The sequence below is a fragment of the Nerophis ophidion genome, linkage group LG26 (assembly GCF_033978795.1).
Source record: "Nerophis ophidion isolate RoL-2023_Sa linkage group LG26, RoL_Noph_v1.0, whole genome shotgun sequence".
Classification (NCBI taxonomy): domain Eukaryota; kingdom Metazoa; phylum Chordata; class Actinopteri; order Syngnathiformes; family Syngnathidae; genus Nerophis; species Nerophis ophidion.
The window spans coordinates 7,726,309-7,751,497 of record NC_084636.1 but is presented as its reverse complement, the minus strand read 5'-3'; the positions used below and the strand labels follow the sequence as shown (position 1 = coordinate 7,751,497).

The 25,189-nt window shown below is 39.3% G+C and overlaps 1 protein-coding gene and 1 long non-coding RNA gene across 2 annotated transcripts in view; one reads left to right on the top strand and one right to left on the bottom strand.

The window, feature by feature from the left end:
* LOC133543836 (uncharacterized) overlaps window positions 1-25,189 on the bottom strand; it is a 129,198-nt gene that overhangs the window by 24,610 nt on the left and 79,399 nt on the right. Inside the window, exon 3 of the long non-coding RNA XR_009804531.1 lies at window positions 4,380-4,467. This is a non-coding gene — a long non-coding RNA (uncharacterized LOC133543836). The remainder of the gene's footprint in view (window positions 1-4,379; window positions 4,468-25,189) is intronic.
* The window catches only part of LOC133543687 (leucine-rich repeat-containing protein 52-like), a 43,545-nt gene continuing 28,796 nt past the window's right edge, over window positions 10,441-25,189 (top strand). The window contains exon 1 of the mRNA XM_061888384.1: window positions 10,441-11,384. Within this exon, the coding sequence (XP_061744368.1) occupies window positions 10,736-11,384 (649 nt within the window). The 5' untranslated portion in view covers window positions 10,441-10,735. The remainder of the gene's footprint in view (window positions 11,385-25,189) is intronic.

The following is a 25,189-nucleotide window of genomic DNA, read 5'->3' as shown; positions in this document are numbered from 1 at the left end:
TTATCATGACTTCATGCTACATCTTTATCATGACCTCATGCTACATCTTTATCATGAACCTCATGCTACATCTTTATCATGACTTCATGCTACATCTTTATCATGACCTCATGCTACATCTTTATCATGACCTCATGCTACATATTTATCATGACCTCATGCTACATCTTTATCATGACCTCATGTTACGTCTTCATCATGACCTCATGCTACATATTTATCATGACCTCATGCTACATCTTTATCATGACCTCATGTTACGTCTTCATCATGACCTCATGCTACATCTTTATCATGAACCTCATGCTACATCTTTATCATGACTTCATGCTACATCTTTATCATGACCTCATGCTACATCTTTATCATGACCTCATGCTACATATTTATCATGACCTCATGCTACATCTTTATCATGACCTCATGTTACGTCTTCATCATGACCTCATGCTACATCTTTATCATGACCTCATGCTACATCTTTATCATGCCCTCATGCTACATCTTTATCATGACCTCATGTTACATTTTTATCATGACCTCATGTTACATCTTTATCATGACCTCATGTTATCTTCTTTATCATGACCTCATGTTACATCTTTATCATGACCTCATGCTACAGCTTTATCATGACCTCATGCTACATCTTTGTCATGACCTCATGCTAGATCAGCCCGCCTCACAGGGGACTGCTTTAAAAAAAAAAAAGAAAAGAAAAAAAAAAGCACAGGCTTCGCTGCACGTCTTGACCCCTTAAAGCACATGAGGTAAACTCAAGGTCAGTGGGCCAGATCTGGCCCGCCACATCATTTTACGTGGCCTGCCAAGTCATTCAAGGTCGTTTTTCATGTCATTTAATGTAGCCCGCCACATCATTCAATGTGGCCCACCATGTTATTTATTGTGGCCTGACACATTTTTTTATGTGGCCTGCCAAGTTATTCAAATTGGCCTTCAATGTCATCTTCCATGTCATTTAATGTAACCCGCCACATCATTCTTTGTGGCTCCCGACATTATTTATTGTGGCCTGCCACATCATTTTATCGGGCCTGCCACATCATTTTAAATGGCCTGCCATATCATTTAGAGTGGTCTTAAACATCATTTAACGTAGACCACCACATCATTCAATGTGGCCCACCGTGTTATTTATTGTGTCGTGCCAAGTTATTCAATGTGGCCTGCCATATCATTTAATGTAGTTTTCCACGACATTTAATGTGGCCCACCATGTTATTAAATTTGGCCCACCATGTTATTAATTGAAGCCTGTCACATTATTTTATTTGGCCTGCTACATAATTTAAGGGGCCTGCCAAGTTATTCAAAGTAGCCTTCAATGTCTTCTTCCACATCATTCAATGTGGCCCACTACGTCATTTATTGTAACCTGCCAAATAATTTTCTGTGGCCTGCCAAGTTATTCAAAGTGACCTTCAATGTCGTCTTCCACGTCATTTAATGTAGCCCGCCACATCATTCTTTGTGGCTCCCGACATTATTTATCGTGGCCTGCCACATAATTTTTATGTGGCCTGCCACATCATTTTAAATGGCCTGCCATTTCATTTAATGTTGTCTTCAACATCATTTAACATAGTCCACCACATCATTCATTGTGGCTTCGGACATTATTTATTGTGGCCTGCCATGTCACTAAATGTTGTTGTCCAGGTCATTCAATGTAGCCCGCCACATCATTCATAGTGCCCACCATGTTATTTATAGTGGCCTGCCACATCATTTTACGTGGCCAGCCATATCATTTTATGTTGTCTTTAGCATCATTTAATGTGGCCCACCATGTTATTTATAGTGGCCTGCCACATCATTTTATGTGGCCTGCCATATCATTTTATGTTGTCTTCAGCATCATTTAATGTGGCCCACCATATTATTTATCGTGTCGTTTCAAGTTATTCAAAGTGACCTGCCATGTCATTCAATGTGGCTCCCGCTGTTATTTACTGTGGCCTGCCAAGTTATTCAACGTGACCTGCCATGTCATTCAATGTTGTTTTCCACATCATTTAATGCAGCCCACCACGTCATTCAAAGTGGCCCACCATGTTATTTATTGTGGCTTGCCAAGTTATTCAACGTGGCCATTAAGTGGATTATTAACTTACTTGTTAATTTACTGTTAACATCTGCTTACGTTCTGTTTTAACACGTTCTATCTACACTTCTGTTAAAATGTAATAATCACTTATTCTTCTGCTATTTTGATACTTTATATCAGATTTGGATGATACCACAAATGTAGGTATCGATCCGATACCAAGTAGTTACAGGATCATACATTGGTCATATCCAAAGTCCTCATCTGTCCAGGGACGTATTTCCTGACTATATTAACATAATATACATTTTTAAAAAAGGAAAAAATATCAATCTAGTGGTATCGACTAGATACGCTCTTCTACTTGGTATCATCACGGTGGATGCCAGGTGTAGATCCACCCATGGTGTTTGTTTACATCCAGGCGTGCTAGCTTTTGTTAGCAGTGACGCCAATGAACTATTGTATCCTCCTACGGTGTGTAGTGAAGCATGTTGAGCTAGTCCTCGTCCTGCAGTGATAATGATACTTGTAATAATTTGTGATTTAGAAGTAGCTAAAACACTGCCCTCTTCCTGAAGGCATTTCACCTTTATCGTCAGTTTTTAAGCCAAAATGCATCCATTCTCCCTTTTCTGTCTACACACTGTATCTGCTGGTAAGTACTCTGTGATTGTGTGCTGCCGAACATGCTCCCCTGCTCGTACAACCAGCAATGTCATGTCCGGGAACCGGTACTTTTCAAACAGAGTATAATACCGATTTTGCTCCATTAGTACCGCGATACTACACTAGTACCGGTATACCTAGAACCCTACATTGTTGTAAGTGACATCAGGAATGTACGAATTATTATGACGTAATACATTCTCGTCCGCAGGTCCTTAACATTAAAGGCCTACTGAAATGAGATTTTCTTATTTAAACGGGGATAGCAGGTCCATTCTATGTGTCGTACTTGATCATTTTGCGATATTGCCATATTTTTGCTGAAAGGATTTAGTAGAGAACATCGACGATAAAGTTCGCAACTTTTGGTCGCTAATATTGGAAGTAGCTTTCTCGGACGTCACGGATTGTAGGGCTCCTCACATCCTCACATTGTTTATAATCATAGCCTCCAGCAGCAAGAGCTATTCGGACCAAGAAAGCGACGATTTCCCCATAATTTGAGCGAGGATGAAAGATTTGTGGATGAGGAAAGTTAGAGTGAGGCACTAAAAAAAAAAAAAAAATTTTTAAAAAGCGACGGCTCCGGGCGGCGGCTGTGGGTGCGTGTCAGATGTAATTAGACACATTTACTAGGATAATTCTGGAAAATCCCTTATCTGCTTATTGTGTTAATAGTGTTTTAGTGAGATTATAAAGTCATACCCGAAAGTTGGATGGCTGCGTTGAACGCCAGTGTCTCTGAGAGAAGCCGAGGAGCCAAGATCACAGCTGCTTTTTTGACAGCTGAAGGAGGATGTCCCATAATCCACTGAAGTCTCCGGTAAGAGCCGACTTAACATCACAATTTTCCCATCCAAAAACTTGCTAGTTGACGTAGGGAAACATGTTTGCTTGACCGCTCTGTGTTAAAGCTTCACAACAAACAAACACCGGCTGGTGCAATCCACTGCTTTCCGCCTACAGCTTTCTTCTTTGATGTCTCCATTATTAATTGAACAAATTGCAAAAGATTCAGCAACACAGATGTCCAAAATACTGTGTAATTATGCGATGAAAAGAGACGACTTTTAGCTGTAAGTGGTGCTGGGCTAATATGTCCGCTACAACCAATAACGTCACAAACACGCGTCATCATTCCGCGACGTTTTCAACAAGAAACTCTGCGGGAAATTTAAAATTGCAATTTACTAAACTAAACCGGCCGTATTGGCATGTGTTGCAATGTTAATATCTCATCATTGATATAAAAACTATCAGACTGCGTGGTCGGTAGTTGTGGGTTTCAGTAGGCCTTTAAAGCGGCATGCTCCCGCTTGCACTTGAGACAACACTTCCAGAGCGTATTGAAAATTGTTGTAAAAACATTATAATCCTCCAGTCTCAATTAAAAATGTAAATAAGTAACAAACTCTGGCGCCCTCAATTCCGTCGGAGCACATAATGTAGTCAAGACGCCGCTGGGGGGACAGAAGGAGCAGAAATGATCCAGTGGAGCATACAAGAGGAGGTCTGTTAAATCTGTGTGTGTTTTACAGGCCGCTGCTTCGAGGACAAATTATTATTATTCAATTTCTTGTTCCATTGATAAATAAAGAATCACGCGCAGTCACGCACACTGAGAACAACAAACGTGGCTTACTTTATGAAGACAGGTCCAAAAAGTGTGTAGGTAGGTTCCTGAGTCGGGGCAAGTGGTGCAGTGCCCGGCCAGATCCAGTAGGTGGCGCCTGACTGAGGAAAAACTGTATATTAGTAAGATTTTTTGTGTGTGCATAAATTCTGATGAATTCTGCCTAGCAACAAGTGACTCAAATTTGCTTCAACCACCTCGGGAGAACAGGAACTGTTTTTTTGTTTTATTTTTTGAAGTCACTGATGACAATGGTTTCAAAACGACTGCAATATGCATGCCAAGCCACTAGTTGGCGATGTTACGTGATGTGAATAAAGCCTTTGAATAAATCAGTGAAAAAATTATTTAAGTCTTGAAATTAGATTATGTTATTATTGTATTTATGTATAATGTATAAATAAGTATTTTGGACGTATTTTTATCTGGTAAGCATGTCGGGATTCTGATGTATTCTGCTAAGCAACAAGTGACTCAAATTTGTTGCAACCACCTCAAAAGAAGAGGAACTATTTTTTTGTTTTATTTTTTGAAGTCACTGACGACAACTGTGTCAAAATGACACAGACGGCTGCAATGTGCATGCCAGGCCACTAGTTGACGATGTTTTGTGAATTGAATGAAGCCTTTCAAGGTTTCATGGATGCTTTTTTGACATTTGTATCTTTGGGCTACTGCGATGAAGTGGCGACTTGTCTAGGGTGTACGCCGCCTTCCGCCCAATTGTAACTGAGATAGGCACCGGCGCCCCCAGTGACCCCAAAAGGGAATAAAGGGTAGAAAATGGATGGATGGATGGATCTTTGGGCTAAAGAAATGAAACCACAATTTTGTTGTTTATAAATCAGTGAAAAAAATAAAGTCTTGAAGTAAGATTGAAATAATATTATGTTGATCAGGCACATGAATTACTGTATTTATGTGTAATGTATAAATAAGCATTTTTGGCAGTATTTTTAACTGGTGAAAAGTTAGATAATAATAATGATAATAATAATAATAATAATAATAATAATGCTAAAAATAAGTAAGTAAGATTTTTTTGTCCGTATGTTTAACTGGTGTGCATATCGGGATTCTGATGAATTCTGCCTGGCAACAAGTGACTCAAATTTGCTGCAACCACCTCAAAAGAAGAGGAACAATTTTTTTGTTTTATTTGTTGAAGACACTGGCGACAATTGTTTTAAAACGACTGCAATATGCATGCCAGGCCATTAGTTGGCGATGTTACGTGATGTGAATGAAGCCTTCGAAGGTTTCATGGACTCTTTTTTTTATATATTTGTATATTTGGGCTCAAGAATTTGTCATGGAAACTAAGAAATAAAACCACGTTTTGTTGTTTTTAAATGAGTGAGAAAAATGATTTAAGTTTTGAAATAAGATTGAAATAATATGTTGATCAGGAACATGAATTATTGTATTCATGTATAATGTATTTATGTGTAATGTATAAATAAGCATTTTGCCCGTATTTTTAACTGGTGAGAAGTTAGATAATAATAATCCATCCATCCATTTTTCTACCGCATATTCCATTTGCGGTCGCGGGGGGCGCTGGTGCCTATAATAATAATAATAACAATAATATTAGTAATAATAATAATACGATTTTTTTGTCCGTATATTTAACAGTTGAGAATATTGGGATTCTGAAGAATTCTGCCTAGCAACAAGTTACTCAAGTTTGTTGCAACCACCTCAAAAGAATTATTTTTAGAAGTCACTGACGACAATGGTTTCAAAATTTCAATAATTTGTCATGAAAATAAGAAGCAAAACCACATTTTTGTTGTTTTTCAATCAGAAAAAAAAAATTGAAGTCTTGAAATAAGATTATGTTGATCCGGAACATGAATTATTGTATATATTTATGATGTATAAACAAGCATTTTGTCCGTATTTCTAACTGGTGACAATGTCGGGATTCCGATGAATTCTTTCTAGCAACAAGTGACTCAATTTTGCAGAAACCACCTAAGAAGAAGAGGAAAACATTTTTGTTTTGTTTTTTTGAAGTCACTGACGACAACGGTGTTAAAACGACACGGACGATTGCAATATGCATGCCAGGCCACTAGTTGGCGATGTTACGTGATGTGAATGAAGCCTTTGAAGGTTTCTTGGACGTTTTTTTGACATTTGTATCGTTGGGCTCAAGAAACAAAACCACAGTTTTATTGTTTGTAAATCAGTGAAAAAATTATTTAAGTTTTGAAATAAGATTGAAATAATATTATGTTGATCAGGAACATGAATTATTGTATTTATGTATACTGTATTTATGTATAATGTATAAATAAGCATTTTTGGCCGAATTTTTTACTGGTGAGAAGTAAGATAATAATAATAATAATAATAATAATAATAATAATAATATGTAAGTAAGATTTTTTTTGTCCGTATATTTAACTGGTGAGCATGTCAGGATTCTTATGAATTCTGCCTAGAAACAAGTGACTCAAATTTGCTGCAACCACCACCCCAAAAGAGGAGGAACTATTTTTTGGTTTTATTTTTTGAAGTCACTGACGACAATGGTTTCACTGGTGAGAAGTAAGATAACAATAATCATAATAATAATAACAATAATAATAATAATATATGATCAGGTGGCGACTTGTCCAGGTTGTACCCCGCCTTCCGCTCGAATGCAGCTGAGATAGGCTCGAACGACCCTCCGCCACCCCTAAAGGGACAAGCGGTAGAAAATGGATGGATAATAATAATAATAATAAATAAGTAAGATGTTTTTGTCTGTATTTTTAACTGGTGAGAATATCGGGATTCTGATGAATTCTGCCTGGCAACAAGTGACTCAAATTTGTTGCAACCACCTCAAAAGAACAGTAACTATTTTTTTTTGTTTTATTTTTTGAACTCACTGACGACAATGGTTTCCAAAGCGCCTGAATATGCATGCCAGGCCACTAGTTGGCGATGTTTCATGATGTGAATGAAGCCTTTGAAGGTTTAATGGATGCTTTTTTTTATTTGTATATTTGAGTTCAAGAAAAGAAACCTCAGTTTTGTTGTTTTTAAATCAATGAAAACATTCTTTAAGTCTTGAAATAAGAAATAATATTATGTTGATCAGGAACATGAATTATTGTATTTATGTATATTTATGTACAATGTATAAATTGGCATTTTTGGCCATATTTTTAACTGGTGAGAAGTAAGATAACAATAATAATAATAATAATAATCTGTAATGAGGTGGTGACTTGTCCAGGTTGTACCCCGCCTTCCGCTCGAATGCAGCTGAGATAGGCTCGAACGACCCTCCGCCACCCCTAAAGGGACAAGCGGTAGAAAATGGATGGATAATAATAATAATAAGTAAGTAAGATGTTTTTGTCTGTATTTTTAACTGGTGAGAATATCGGGATTCTGATTAATTCTGCCTGGCAACAAGTGACTCAAATTTGTTGCAACCACCTCAAAAGAACAGTAACTATTTTTTTTTGTTTTATTTTTTTGAACTCACTGACGACAATGGTTTCCAAAGCGCCTGAATATGCATGCCAGGCCACTAGTTGGCGATGTTTCATGATGTGAATGAAGCCTTTGAAGGTTTAATGGATGCTTTTTTTTATTTGTATATTTGAGTTCAAGAAAAGAAACCTCAGTTTTGTTGTTTTTAAATCAATGAAAAAATTATTTAAGTCTTGAAATAAGAAATAATGTTATGTTGATCAGGAACATGAATTATTGTATTCATGTATATTTATGTACAATGTATAAATTGGCATTTTTGGCCATATTTTTAACTGGTGAGAAGTAAGATAACAATAATAATAATAATAATAATAATAATCTGTAATGAGGTGGTGACTTGTCCAGGTTGTACCCCGCCTTCCACCCGAATGCAGCTTAGATAGGCTCGAACGACCCTCCGCCACCCCTAAAGGGACAAGCGGTAGAAAAAGGATGGATAATAATAATAATAAGTAAGAAATATGTTTTTGTCCGTATTTTTAACTGGTGAGAATATCGGGATTCTGATGAATTCTGCCTGGCAACAAGTGACTCAAATTTGTTGCAACCACCTCAAAAGAACAGGAACTATTTTTTTGTTTTATTTTTTGAAGTCACTGACGACAATCGTTTCCAAAACGACTGCAATACGCACGCCAGGCCACTAGCTGGCGATGTTTCATGATGTGAATGAAGCCTTTGAAGGTTTAATGGACACTTTTTTTTTTTATTTGTATCTTTGGGTTCAAGAAACGAAAACTCAGTTTTGTTGTTTTTAAATCAATGAAAAAATTCTTTAAGTGTTGAAATAAGAAATAATATTATGTTGATCAGGAACATGAATTATTGTATTTATGTATATTGTATTTATGTATAATGTATACATTAGCATTTTTGTCCATATTTTTAACTAGTGAGAAGTAAGATAATAATAATAATAATAATAATGATAATAATAATAATAATCTTTGATGAGGTAGTGACTTGTCCAGGTTGTACACCGCCTTCCTCCCGAATGTAGCTGAGATAGTCTTGAACGACCCTCCGCCACCCCTAAAGGGACAAGCGGTAGAAAATGGATGGATAATAATAATAATAAGTAAGTAAGATGTTTTTGTCTGTATTTTTAACTGGTGAGAATATCGGGATTCAGATGAATTCTGCCTGGCAACAAGTGACTCAAATTTGTTGCAACCACCTCAAAAGAACAGGAACTATTTTTTGGTTTTATTTTTTGAAGTCACTGACGACAATCGTTTCCAAAACGACTGCAATATGCACGCCAGGCCACTAGCTGGCGATGTTTCATGATGTGAATGAAGCCTTTGAAGGTTTAATGGACACTTTTTTATTTTATTTGTATCTTTGGGTTCAAGAAACGAAACCTCAGTTTTGTTGTTTTTAAATCAGTGAAAAAATTCTTTAAGTCTTGAAATAAGAAATAATATTATGTTGATCAGGAACATGAATTATTGTATTTATGTATATTGTATTTATGTATAATGTATACATTAGCATTTTTGTCCATATTTTTAACTAGTGAGAAGTAAGATAATAATAATAATAATAATAATAATAATAATCTTTGATGAGGTAGTGACTTGTCCAGGTTGTACACCGCCTTCCTCCCGAATGTAGCTGAGATAGTCTCGAACGACCCTCCGCCACCCCTAAAGGGACAAGCGGTAGAAAATGGATGGATAATAATAATAATAATAAGTAAGTAAGCTGTTTTTGTCTGTATTTTTAACTGGTGAGAATATCGGGATTCAGATGAATTCTGCCTGGCAACAAGTGACTCAAATTTGTTGCAACCACCTCAAAAGAACAGGAACTATTTTTTGGTTTTATTTTTTGAAGTCACTGACGACAATGGTTTCAAAACGACTGCAATATGCATGCCAGGCCACTGGTTGGCGATGTAACGTGGACCGTTTTTTTTTTTTTTAAATATTTGTATAATTGGGCTCAAGAATTTGTCATCGAAACTAGGAAACAAAACCTCATTTTTGTTTCTTATAAATAAGTGCAAAAATTATATCTAAGTCTTTAAATATAATTGTTGAACAGGAACATGAGTTATTGTATTTATAGGAGCCAGAATTAATTAAACAAACACGTTGCTGGTTGTAATTTTCCTTTTGAGTGAGAGATGGAGCGTGTGTGTGTGTGTGTGTGTGTGTGTGTGTGTGTGTGTGTGTGTGTGTGTATGTGTGTGTGTGTGTGTGTGTCAGACAGAGAGAGAGAGAGAGAGAGAGAGAGAGAGAGAGAGAGAGAGAAAATCGTGTCTCTTGTTTGGAGTTTAGACGGTCACGTCTGCCACCCCCCACCCCCGGGGCAACACCTGGTGACGTCAACGCCGCCAATGACACAATTATCCCCACCCCCCACGCCCCCCCTCCCGCACATGCCTCCGCCGTGCACGCCCCTCACGTGCACACGCGCAGCGAGTCAGCTGGCGAAGGAGGCAGCCTCAGTAGCGCGCGGAGCGGAGCAGCGGGAAGGACGCGTTGCCAGCCTCAGCTCTCGGAGCGAAGCGCGCGTGAGGAAAGGGCCGAGCCGGAGCGCGGCTGATTCATCCATTCATCCATTCATCCATTCATCCATTCATCCGGGCAGGCAGGAAGTGGCTCAAGGTCTTGGGGGTGCGGGTCAGTCCCGCCGCCATCATGCACTCGGCTGGGGACAACTAAGTCCCAAAAATGAGTCACCAAGGGGGTGATTCCGTGGCTCCGCACCTCAGCTGGGACCGCTAAGCCGCTCGCCCGCCCGGGTCACCCGTCTTCTCATTGGATATCGAGGCCCATGCAGGATGACCGGAGAGGGAGTCCAGGTCCAGGTCCAGCTCGGCCCGAGCGCATGACGCTCCAGGCGGCCCCGTCATGCGTCTCCGATCGGAGCCCGGCATCCACTCCCTACGACTCCTCTTCCTCTTCATCTTCGTGATGGGGGCGGCGCCCTCGCCGGCCGTGACCGCCGGCTGCCCCGACAGGTGCGTGTGCGACGACCAGCTGGTGGTCCAGTGCGCCGGGCAGGACCTGGTCTTGTTCCCCAGCGACCTGCCCCTGGCCACGCGGCAGCTCATCATCTCCAACAACCGGATTGGAGACCTGCCGGCGCTGCAGCTCAACTACTTGTCCGATTTGGTCTACTTGGACTGCAGCAACAACTCCCTCTCCGAAATCTCAGAGTCCACCTTCGGGAACTTGCGCAAACTGGCCTACCTGGACTTGTCCTTCAACACCCTGCTGCAGATCGAGGACCGGACTTTCGGGCCGCTGGCGTCCCTGGTCATGCTGCGGCTGACGGACAACCCCGGTCTCGGGGAGGTCCACCCGGATGCCTTCTCTGAGAACATGGCTCTGCAGGTTCTGGACGTGAGCCGGAACAACCTGACGGTCCTCAACATCAGCGGGCTGATCGCTCTGCCGGCTCTGAGGTCTCTGGGCCTCAGCGGGAACCCGTGGAAGTGCGACTGTGACACCGAGGACCTCTGCCTTTGGGTCCAGATAGAAGGCTTCAAATTCCAAGGTGAGGAGGGGTGAGAGAAGAACTATCAGACCTTTTCGGTAGAACACGCGGAGTATGCCGCACCTGAGGGCTGAGGTCACTGGGCCACATTCAGCAACCGTTCTTAAGAACAAATTTTGTTCTTAGGCCCACTTACGAAGTTTTTAAGGAGATTTTTATATTCACCAATGTTTTCTTGGCTGGGATTTGTTAGTATGTAAGAACAAACTCTACAAGTGGTCTAGAGCAGTCTTAGGGTGGCCTAAGGGCTAAGGTCACTGGGCCACATTCAGCAGCCGTTCTTAAGAACAAATTTAGTTCTTAGGCCCACTTACAAAGTTTTTAAGGAGATTTTGTATTCATCAATGTCTTCTTAGCTGGGACTTGTTCGTAGGAAAGAACAAAATCTACGAACTCTCCAGAGCACTCTTAGGGTGGCCTATTTGTTTTTAAGTGTGACAAGTTCCCTTATTTCTATTGCCTAATGTTAAATTAATATCATAGACAGACAGACAGACAGACAGACAGACAGTATAGCAAAACAGACAGACTGTATAGAAAAATCAGCTGCAAGATGCCGCAGATCGTGCCCATATTTCACGACCATGTAGACCTATTTGCCCGAAATGACAAATATTTATTTGAACGCCCAGCAGTCCCCCCTTCCTTAAACTTACGTTTTGACATTATGGGATAATGCGAATTTCTCTTCTGCAATCTGTTTGTATTTTCTCCGTGTGTTTGATGCCCTTATATGGGAAACTAGGGGTGTTTACCTATGCAGATTATGGAAAAAAGGGTGTTTAAAGATGCATATTGGGGAAATAAGGGCGTGTTTATATGCAAATTATGATAAACACGCACGTGCTAACCATTTGGCATTCAGCTACTTAATAACAGCAGGTGGGAACAATTTGGACGTTTAAGAACACGTCATGAATTTGAGCAAATTACGGAATTAAGGGTGTTAAAATATGCATCTTGGGGAAATAAGGGCGTGTTTGTATGCAAATTAGGATTTATACGCACGTGCTAACAATTTGGCATTCAGCCACTTAATAACAGCAGGTGGGAACAATTCGGGCGTTTAAGAACACGTCATGAATTTGAGCAAATTACGGAATTAAGAGTGTTAAAATATGCATCTTGGGGAAATAAGGGCGTGTTCATATGCAAATTATGATAAATATGCACGTGCTAACCATTTGGCATTCAGCTACTTAAGAACAGGAGGTGGGAACAATTTGGGTGTTTAAGAACACGTCATGAATTTGAGAAAATTACGGAATTAAGAGTGTTAAAATATGCATCCTGGGGAAATAAGGGTGTGTTTAAATGCAAATTATGATAAACATGCACGTGCTAACCATTTGGCATTCAGCCACTTAATAACAGCAGGTGGGAACAATTTGGGCGTTTAAGAACACGTCATGAATTTGAGCAAATTACGGAATTAAGGGTGTTAAAATATGCATCTTGGGGAAATTAGGGCGTGTTTGTATGCAAATTATGATTTATACGCACGTGCTAACCATTTGGCATTCAGCCACTTAATAACAGCAGGTGGGAACAATTCGGGCGTTTAAGAACATGTCATGAATTTGAGCAAATTACGGAATTAAGAGTGTTAAAATATGCTTCTTGGGGAAATAAGGGCGTGTTCATATGCAAATTATGATAAATATGCACATGCTAACCATTTGGCATTCAGCCACTTAATAACAGCAGGTGGGAACAATTTGGGCGTTTAAGAACACGTCATGAATTTGAGCAAATTGCGGAATTAAGGGTGTTAAAATATGCATCTTGGGGAAATAAGGGCGTGTTTGTATGCATATTATGATTTATACGCACGTGCTAACCATTTGGCATTCAGCCACTTAATAACAGCAGGTGGGAACAATTTGGGCGTTTAAGAACACGTCATGAATTTGAGCAAATTGCGGAATTAAGGGTGTTAAAATATGCATCTTGGGGAAATAAGGGCGTGTTTATATGCAAATTATGATAAACATGCACGTGATAACAATTTGGCATTCAGTTACTTAAGAACAGCAGGTGGGAACAATTTGGGCGTTTAAGAACACGTCATGAATTTGAGCAAATTGCGGAATTAAGGGTGTTAAAATATGCATCTTGGGGAAATAAGGGCGTGTTTGTATGCATATTATGATTTATACGCACGTGCTAACCATTTGGCATTCAGCCACTTAATAACAGCAGGTGGGAACAATTTGGGCGTTTAAGAACACGTCATGAATTTGAGCAAATTGCGGAATTAAGGGTGTTAAAATATGCATCTTGGGGAAATAAGGGCGTGTTTATATGCAAATTATGATAAACATGCACGTGATAACAATTTGGCATTCAGTTACTTAAGAACAGCAGGTGGAACAATTTGGGCGTTTAAGAACACGTCATGAATTTGAGCAAATTACGGAATTAAGAGTGTTAAAATATGCATCTTGGGGAAATAAGGGTGTGTTTATATGCAAATTATGATAATCATGCACGTGCTAACCATTTGGCATTCAGCTACTTAAGAACAGCAGGTGGGAACAATTTGGGCGTTTAAGAACACGTCATGAATTTGAGCAAATTACGGAATTAAGGGTGTTAAAATATGCATCTTGGGGAAATAAGGGCGTGTTTATATGCAAATTATGATAAACATGCACGTGATAACAATTTGGCATTCAGTTACTTAAGAACAGCAGGTGGGAACAATTTGGGCGTTTAAGAACACGTCATGAATTTGAGCAAATTACAGAATTAAGAGTGTTAAAATATGCATCTTGGGGAAATAAGGGCGTGTTTATATGCAAATGATGATAATCATGCACGTGATAACAATTTGGCATTCAGTTACTTAAGAACAGCAGGTGGGAACAATTTGGGCGTTTAAGAACACGTCATGAATTTGAGCAAATTACGGAATTAAGAGTGTTAAAATATGCATCTTGGGGAAATAAGGGCGTGTTTATATGCAAATTATGATAATCATGCACGTGCTAACCATTTGGCATTCAGCTACTTAAGAACAGCAGGTGGGAACAATTTGGGCGTTTAAGAACACGTCATGAATTTGAGCAAATTACGGAATTAAGGGTGTTAAAATGTGCATCTTGGGGAAATAAGGGCGTGTTAATATGCAAATTATGATTTATACGCACGTGCTAACCATTTGGCATTCAGCCACTTAATAACAGCAGGTGGGAACAATTTGGGCGTTTAAGAACACGTCATGAATTTGAGCAAATTACGGAATTAAGGGTGTTAAAATATGCATCTTGGGGAAATAAGGGCGTGTTTATATGCAAATTATGATAAACATGCACGGGCTAACCATTTGGCATTCAGCCACTTAAAAACAGCAGGTGGGAACAATTTGGGCGTTTAAGAACACGTCATGAATTTGAGCAAATTACGGAATTAAGGGTGTTAAAATATGCATCTGGGGGAAATAAAGGCGTGTTTATATGCAAATTATGAAAAACACGCATGTGCTAAACATTTGGCATTCAGCCACTTAAAAACAGCAGGTGCGAACAATTTGGCTGTTTAAGAGCACGTCATGAATCTGAATGGACTCCTCTTAGGAAATCACTTAGGAAGAAAGATAAGAGTTAGGAACTTATTGCTGAATGGGGCTCACTGTCTACTGGTCCAGGTATGCTCCTAGCAGGGTCCAAACTTCACCAAAGACACTCCAAGGTCTCCACCTTGCTGGTTTTCACGTCAGTTCATTAAGATCACGCGATTGCAGCGCCGGCTGCTGGCCTTAGTTTAATCTCAGATAATGGGACACTTATCGTCTCGTTCACTGCTCCGATCACGATAACAACACCTTGCCCCACTCCCTCTCCGATGCACATTTAATGGTTTGACCTCAGAGCCAAAGCAATCTGGATATTTGGCTTCTGAACTCAAAAAAAAAAAAATTGACGTTCCTCTTCCTCCGTCTGCGCATTTCCACTGCCTGCGACTGACTTCCTGTCCAGATGTTTAAACCTCGCTGCTCGACAATAATCAGCTCCCGTCGAGGAGAGTTTATTTTAAGAAGCCGCACTTCCAGTGAGTGCGTGTCATCTCAGGAGCTAAGGAGACACTTTAATGCTCTGTAGAGGCGGGATTAAGTAGCTCCTGAGGAGTTACTTTCACTTTCAGAATCGGTCACGTCTATCTGTTTTCCCGTGTGAGTTACTAGCGTACCCTCAAAGTTTCATCATCACGATTAGACTAGCAGTCAATGACTTGTTGACATTGTATGTGCTTCAGGGGGTGGACTCAGGAAAAGTGGTAAAGGTGTGGACTTCCAGTGCCGGCCCAAACCTCCATGGGGCCCTAAGCAAAATTTGATTTTGGGGCCCTCTATATCTGCCAATAATATTGATTGTTTATCATTCACACACCTACTATAAACTCATTGGCAGTGTTGTTGACATGATCCTATTGTCAGCCTGGCATGTCTTTACAAAGGACATGTCATTTATAAAGATATGTGGGTGGCCCACTTAAGAACATAAATACCAATGAATGAATGAATGATGTCCAGAGTGCCACATATGGTTCCTAATCTTAAAATGTAGAAAACATTCAGCTACAAGAGTGGTCTGGGGTTGAACAGTCCGAGTGATAAAGCTTTGTATTTACAGTAAAAGTTTGAGTTTATTTGGAACATGCAAGCATACAACATGATACATCACAATTTCCAGTTTCTCTTTTCAACATGTTCAAAAAGGTGCTTATTAAATCCTACCCCTTTTCTTATACCAACCGCTATAGCTCGGTTGGTAGAGTGGCCGTGCCAGCAACTTGAGGGTTGCAGGTTCGATTCCCGCTTCCGCCATCATAGTCACTGCCGTTGTGTCCTTGGGCAAAACACTTTACCCACCTGCTCCCAGTGCCACCCACACTGGTTTGAATGCAACTTAGATATTGGGTTTCACTATGTAAAGCGCTTTGAGTCACTTGAGAAAAAGCGCTATATAAATATAATTCACTTCACTTTTACATCACACTGTAAAAAAAAAATCAAATTTTTATGGTTAATTTACTCTAAATTTCTACTGCAATTTTTTTATTTTTTTAAAATAGGTTATAAAAACTGTAGAATTGAAGACATTATTAGTAAATAAACAAACTGCCTGTTATATGAAGTAATTTGCCAGTAACGACAAACTATGTATATTTCTATTTTTTTTACAGAAAAATACCATATTAATAATACATATCATTTTCTGTTTTCTCAAATTACTTTCAAATTCATGTAAAATTAAAGTAATTAACTTTCATTTAATGTGTAGCTTGTTATATAAAAGTCTATGTCTAGACCAGGGGTAGGGAACCTATGGCTCGGGAGCCAGATGTGGCTCTTTTGATGACTGCATCTGGCTCTCGGATAAATCTGAGCTGGCATTGCTAAACACGATAAGTAACGAATAATTCCACTTGTAATCACATTGTTAATAATAATCCATCCATCCATTTTCTACCGCTTATTCCCTTTTGGGGTCGCGGGGGGCGCTGGCGCCTATCTCAGCTACAATCGGGTGGAAGGCGGGTTCAAAATATAAAACATTCTCATGCATTTTTAATCCATCCATCCGTTTTCTACCGCACCTGTTCAAGAAGTTGCGTTAATGGTGAGAAGTTATTTATTTATTATTGGTTAGTGTGGGGCTTGGCCTCCTGGGGGTTCTTCAGACCACCAAGCACAGACATGAAAGCCTGTTTCAGGGTTACAATATTGTTTTATTTTTCAATAAGTCTCTCAGTTGCTTTCCAGCAATTGTCTTTTTCTCTTTCGTTTTCGCTCGCGCTCTGGCTCCAGCCCCAACCCCGTCTGTCCGCCTGGCTGCTGCTTATAACAGAGCGACAGGTGATTAGATAACAAGGCCCAGGTGGGCCGTCTACGCACCTGTCGCTTATTCAGAGGCCGGTCCTGGCACACACCAGTTCACTGCAGGCCGGCAGGCCACGCCCCCTCCACAGTTAGCTTCAGAATAACAATGTTATTACAAAGAATAAGAGACCTATTATACTTTAGAAATGTTGGTCTTACTTAAAAATGCATGCGTTTAGTTGTGTTCAGTGTTAAAAAAAATATTATATGGCTCTTACGGAAATACATTTTAAAATATTTGGCTTCTTGGCTCTCTCAGCCAAAAAGGTTCCCGACCCCTGGTCTATACTAACGATCTAACAGTTTTATACGTAATTTTAAGGAAAATCTTATTATTTTAATATTTATGTGTATTTTTATATTCAAATTGAAAAATATTGGTTGCCTGATATATAGAGGTATATGCTCATACTAACTTTTTGACATTTTTCTCTGTAATACGACAAACATTAAGACTGCAAGACATACTTGATCCCAGCCAACAGCCATACAGGTCACACTGACGGTGGCAGTACAAACCAATTTAACACTGTTACAAATATGCGGCACATTGTGAACCCACATCAAACAAGAATGACACACACATTTCGGGAGAACATCTTCACGGTAACACAACATAAACACAAAAGAACAAATACCCAGAATGCCAAGCAGCGTTACTCTTCCGGGCTGCACCCCCGCAACCACCAAACCCCGCCCACTTCAACCTGGCGGTGATGTGGGGTGGTGGCGGGGGTGCAGCCCGGAAGAGTAGCGCTGCTTGGCATTCTGGGTATTTGTTCTTTTGTGTTTATTTTGTGTTACGGTGAAGATGTTCTCCCGAAATGTGTTTGTCATTCTTGTTTGATGTGGGTTCACAATGTGGCGGACAATCCTTCGCGAGGGTCACAGGGAGTCTCTCGTGAAGATTGGCAAGTACCTGTATGTTGCCAGGTCGATATAGCCATTCAAAAAAGGTGAATCCACTTTTCATGTAGATTCTACATACAGTGGCCCCCCGGTAAACTGAGTGTGAGACCCCTGATCTTAATAATTCAGAAAAAGTCTGTAAAATAATGGTATTTTTCTGTGGAACTGCCAGCATTGTCACTTCATTAAAGTTGGTTGATCGTAATAAATTGGAAAAACTCTAGAAAAAATGTATTTTTCTGCAGAACTGTTTGCATCGTCACTTTATTAAAGGTGGTTGATATTAAAAATTTTGTAAAAATCTGTAAAATTTCGATATTTTTCCGCAAAACGTTTAATGAACATTTCTGTGAATATAATGTTTTTGATCATTATTTGGTTTACAGTGTTTTACTTTAATGTTATGGTTTTCGATTGTCAGCCGTGGCTGCCAGTAGATTACCGTTTTTTTTACATGTTTTTTTTTTTTACAGTACACAGTTGCTAAAACTTTTGTTCACTTCCTGTTCTTAATGTATTCACAATACACTCCATAAGTATCACAATAAAAATAAATAAATAACTGGTGAAGTAAGTTATATTCCATACGATGAGATAAGTAAGATTATTTTGAGAATGAAAGAATGGATGGATGAATAAATTCAGAATGTTTATCATGATTCTTCTTTTTTGGACTTTGTAAACACTTTAAGTGTGAAAAGTTTCTTGAAGTGGGTCATATTAGTACATTGTTTGATTTCTATGCTTAATCCATTCCATCATTTAATTCCACATACTGATATACTGAAGGTCTTAAGTGTTGTACGCGCGTACAAATGTTTTAAATTACATTTTCCTCTAAGATTATATTCCTCCTCTTTTGTTGAGAAGAATTGTTGTATATTCTTGGGTCCCTTTGTGTATAATTTTAACTGTTTGCAATTTCACTATGTTGTGGAATTTCAGTATCTTTGATTCAATAAATAAAGGGTTTGTATGTTCTCTATATCCAACATGATGTATTATTCTAACTGATCTTTTTTGTAACTTTTAGTGAATTAAGTGTACTTTTGTAATTATTTCCCCATATTTCTACACATAATAACGCAGATATGGTAACAATAGTGAGCAGTAGAGAATATGAAGTGAGTTTTTTTGGTCTAGAACATGGGTCACCAACCTTTTTGAAACCAAGAGCTACTTCTTGGGTACTGATTAATGTGAAGGGCTACCAGTTTGGTACAAACTTAAATAAATTGCCAGAAATAGCCAATTTGCTCAATTTACCTTTAATAAATAAATCTATCTATATATATATATATATATATATATATATATATATATATATATATATATATATATATATATATATATATATATATATATATATATATATATCGGTATTTCTGTCTGTCATTCCGTCGTACATTTGTTTTCCTTTTACGGAAGGTTTTTTGTTTTTTAAAATTTGATGACATGTTTTAAATAGGTTAAAATCCAATCTGCACTTTGATAGAATATATAACAAATTGGACCAAGCTATATTTCTAACAAAATGAAAAATCATTATTTCTTGTACATTTTCCAGAACAAAATTTTTCAAAGAAATTCTAAAGACTTTGAAATAAGATTTAAATTTGATTCTAAAGATTTTCTAGATTTGCCAGAATAATTGTTTTGAATTTTAATCATAGTAAGTTTGAAGAAATATTTCACAAATATTCTTCGTCGAAAAAAACAGAAGCTAAAATGAAAAATTAAATTAAAATGTATTTATTATTCTTTACAATAATAAAAAAAAAAATTACTTGAACGAATGTTGTCTGTCTATCTGTGTTGGCCCTGTGATGAGGTGGCGACTTGTCCATGGTGTATGCCGCCTTCCGCATGATTGTAGCTGAGATAGGCGCCAGCGCCCCCAGCGACCCCAAAAGGGAATAAGTTGTAGAAAATGGATGGGGATGGATTGATTTAAATTGTCAGGAACAAAGAGGAAGGAATTTAAAAGGTAAAAAGGTATATGTGTTTAAAAATCCTAGAATCATTTTCAAGGTTGTATTTTTTCTCTAAAATTGTCTTTCTGAAAGTTATAAGAAGCTAAGAAAAAAATAAATGAATTTATTTAAACAAGTGAAGACCAAGTCTTTAAAATATTTTCTTGGATTTTCAAATTCTATTTGAGTTTTGTCTCTCTTAGAATTAAAAATGTCAAGCAAAGCGAGACCAGCTTGCTAGTAAATAAATACAATTTAAAAAATAGAGGCAGCTCACTGGTAAGTGCTGCTATTTGAGCAATTTTTAGAACAGGCCAGCGGGCGACTCATCTGGTCCTTACGGGCTACCACCGCGTTGGTGACCCCTGGTCTACACTGACCAAAATCAGGTCGAAGATGCCAGGTGACTCTCCTGTGGCTGTGATCCCAAATCAGTGGTCAAATCTTCAGACTTAAAGGGGAACATTATCACCAGACCTATGTAAGCGTCAATATATACCTTGATGGTGCAGAAAAAAGACCATCTATTTTTTTAACCGATTTCCGAACTCTAAATGGGTGAATTTTGGCGAATTAAACGCCTTTCTGTTTATCGCGCTGGAAGCGATGACGTCAGAACGTGACGTCACCGAGGTAATACAGCCACCATTTTCATTTTCAACACATTACAAATACCGGGTCTCAGCTCTGTTATTTTTCGTTTTTTCGACTATTTTTTGGAACCTTGGAGACATCATGCCTCGTCGGTGTGTTGTCGGAGGGTGTAACAACACTAACAGGGAGGGATTCAAGTTGCACCACTGGCAAGAAACCTGCCGCCAGACCCCCATTGAGTGTACTAGAGTGTCTTCACATTTTACCGGCGATGACAGACATGACACAGAGATGTATGGATAACCTGCAGATGCATTTGCAACGATAAAGTCAACGAAATCACAAAGGTGAGTTTTGTTGATGTTGACTTATGTGCTAATCAGACATATTTGGTCACGGCGTGACTGCCAGCTAATCGATGCTAACATGCTACGCTAATCGACGCTAACATGCTATTTACCGGCGGTGCTAAAGCAGACATGGAACAGAGATGTATGGATAACCTGCAGATGCATTTGCAACTATCTTACGTTTCCTTCCACCCACATTTAATGCGAAAAAAACACTTACCAATCGACGGATTTAAGTTGCTCCAGTGTCACAAGATGCGAAAGTCCTGATCGTTTGGTCCGCACATTTTACCGGCAATGCTAACGCAGCTATTCAGCCATGCTATGGCTATGAATAGCGTCAATAGCTATTGTTATAGCAAAATTACTTGTTCTCGTTTTAATTGATGATGTTCTTTGAACGGGTCGCCAAAAGTTGTTTATTGGGCTCAGGAATGTGACACTTAGCAAGAGATCTATTATCTAATCAAGCTCTGTCTCCTGTGTCTTTGATGTAACATGTGGACTTTAGTTGACCTGGGCATATGTGTCATCTAATCTTGACCCCCAACAGAGTTAAATTGTTCCCCTTTCCTGAGTGACCCCCCCCCCTTCTGGGCAAACGACACCCTCTCCTCTTCACAGGACTTTGGGTATTCATTCTACTGGTGTACTGTATGTAAATGAGCATGGAGGGTGGGACTTCTGAGAATGTATAATTGTCATGTCAAATTCTAAAGGAGTTAGAACAAGCTGGAACGAACGGATGTGTCGTTCTGGTTTGGTCTCGCTTTGCAAAGCTTGTTATTATTTGTTTGTTACTTTAGAAAAACATTTTAAAGCTATTTGTCACTAAAGGATCGTCTTTAAGAAATTTCCACGACACTGTTCGCTCAATAGCTTCGGTTTCTTCTTCAATACTTTCATACTCCAACCATCCGTTTCAATACATGCGTAATCTGTTGAATCGCTTAAGTCGCTGAAATCCGAGTCTGAATCCGAGCTAATGTCGCTATATCTTGCTGTGCTATTCCCATTGTTTGTTTACATTGGCAGCACTGTATGACGTCACAGGAAAATGGCCAGTGGTTTCAAAGATAGCGAAAATAAGGCACTTTAAAGCTTTATTTAGGGATATTCCGGGACCGGTAAAATTTTGAAAAAAACTTCAAAAAATACAACAAGCCACTGGGAACTGATTTTTTATTGTTTTTAACCATTTTGAAATTGTGATAATGTTCCCCTTTAACAAAAACTCCGGTAGCAAAAGCGGAGCCTTTTTCTTTGCGTCCTTTCTCATTGACAGGAAGTGTCATCTTGTCTCATCAGTCTTGTACATATTAGTCTTTAATTACTAGTTGATATTTTTAGTTAATTGTTCCTATTTAATGTTTACTTTGTACAAAGAGAGCGCAGTCTACGGAAGTTAAATTCCATTGCTTTTGGGCCCCCTGGTGGCCGCGGGGTCCTAAGCAAGTGCTTAGTTCGCTTATGCCTTGGGCCGGTTGTGAGTACTGCCATAATGTGTGTGGAGTGAGGGGGTTCAGCGGAGTGAAAGGGGCCAAGGGAGCACAGAGTGGTCCTGACTGCTCAATCCTTCCCGCCCCCTTCCACAGCATCCAATAAAAAATAAAAATAAAATAAGTGGCTCTTAACTGGAGGGTTGTGAGTCTAATGTACAGAGATTGCAGCTATCCTTATCTCTCCGGGCGAATATGAATCAGGTGCAGGCGAGCGTGTCTTTGGAAGCACCAGCTACGCTCACTCACTCACTCACTCACTCACTCACTCACTCACTCACTCACTCAGACGGGGTGGTGGTAGGTGGTATGATATCACCACTAATGCGGTCCATTCTCCGGAGAAAACCCCCTTTCGGGCCTGCCTGGGTGATTGTTTGTGATGCGTTCAAGATCTTGTTTTTATGTTGGATTTTTCCCAGTCACTTTCCACTGCAATCCACAAAAATGGCAAAAAAATCCACCAAATCAAAACGAGGAGAAGTGACATTGCCACGCTAATCATTAGCCACCAGGCTTTTAGATACATCCAATTTGCGATAATACTTCGAGCAGCCTATTCTTATGTCTTAGTTGTTTCCATTTATGGGGTCTATGGTTATCATCACACGTGTTTTTCTTTGCCGTTCCCTGCATGGGGAAAAAAAGGCAAAGAAAAAGCCAAGCACAAAATTCCCCCCAGTCACCCATCACTCGGTAAAGACTTGAATGTACATCGAGTATACGTTTTATTTGTAGAAATGTATAATGGAGTAACACAACAAAAAAATATGGAACAAATAAAGGAAAAAATAATACTAAAAAGTTTTTAAAAAAAGTCAGCCTTTGTTGTCTCCTAAAGGTAAAAAAATATTTTATACTTAATATTTCTTCCATCATGCTAAACAATATGATTTTTATTTTGCATTTTAATCATACATAAGCTCCTTTGTGCGCTTTGTAAAGACATCAAAATAAATACAAAATAAAATGCCTAAAATATTGAAAAGTATATAAATCTAATTAATAATTAGTTTCTTCATTATTATTTAAATTTGTCAAATTTTGTCACGTACTTGTGAGTCGGTGAAACTGGAGTTTTCATCTCTTCCGTGCGAGTGGAGAGTCACCTGTGAGTCAGCAAAACTTGAGTCCTTGTCAAGCATGTGTGAGTCATGTAAAAGGCACACATGTGAGTGGGGGAAACTACACTTCTTGCCAAGCACACGTGAGTCCTGAAACTCAAGTTTTTATCTCGCCCATCTTGTTGATGTCCATCCATCCATTTTCTACCGCTTATTCCCTTTCGGGGTCGCGGGGGGCGCTGGCGCCTATCTCAGCTACAATCGGGCGGAAGGCAGGGTACACCCTGGACAAGTCGCCACCTCATCGCAGGGCCAACACAGATAGACAGACAACATTCACACTCACATTCACACACTAGGGCCAATTTAGTGTTGCCAATCAACCTATCCCCAGGTGCATGTCTTTGGAAGTGGGAGGAAGCCGGAGTACCCGGAGGGAACCCACGCATTCACGGGGAGAACATGCAAATGTGTTCATGTGTTTTACCCTGTTGTTAATGTGTTGTTACGTGTTGTTTTTTAGTTGTTAATGTGTTGTTACATGTTGTTAATGTGTTATGTGTTGTCCATGTGTTGTTACTGTGTAGTTAATGTGTTGTTACTGTGTTGTAAATGTGTTGTTTTTGTGTTGTTACGTGTTGTTAATGTGTTGGTACATGTTGTTAATGTGTTATGTGTTGTCCATGTGTTGTTACTGTGTAGTTACTGTGCAGTTCATGTGTTGTTACTGTGTTGTTACGTGTTGTTACGTGTTGTTTTTGTGTTATGTGTTGTTAATGTGTTGTTACCGTGTTGTTAGTGTTGTTAATGTGTTGTTACATGTTAATGTGTTGTTACAGTGTTGTTAAGTGTTGTTTTTGTGTTTTTATTGTGTTGTGTGTTGCTTTGTGTTATTGTGTTGTTTTTGTGTTGTTACCATGTTGTTTTTGTGTTGTTACCGTGTTGTTTTTTTGTGTTGTTAATGCGTTGTTACGTGTTTTTGTGTTGGTAATGTGTTGTTGATGTGTTGTTAATGTGTTGTTTTTTTGTGTTGTTAATGTGTTGTTAATGTGTTGTTACAGTGTTGTTAATGTGTCGTTACTGTGTTGTTACAGCGTTGTTAATGTGTTCAATCAATCAATCAATGTTTACTTATATAGCCCTAAATCACTAGTGTCTCAAAGGGCTGCACAAACCACTACGACATCCTCGGTAGGCCCACATAAGGGCAAGGAAAACTCACACCCAGTGGGACGTCGGTGACAATGATGACTATGAGAACCTTAGAGAGGAGGAAAGCAATGGATGTCGAGCGGGTCTAACATGATACTGTGAAAGTTCAATCCATAATGGATCCAACACAGTCGCGAGAGTCCAGTCCAAAGCGGATCCAACACAGCAGCGAGAGTCCCGTTCACAGCGGAGCCAGCAGGAAACCATCCCAAGCGGAGGGGGATCAGCAGCGCAGAGATGTCCCCAGCCGATACACAGGCGAGCAGTACATGGCCACCGGATCGGACCGGACTCCCTCCACAAAGGAGAGTGGGACATAG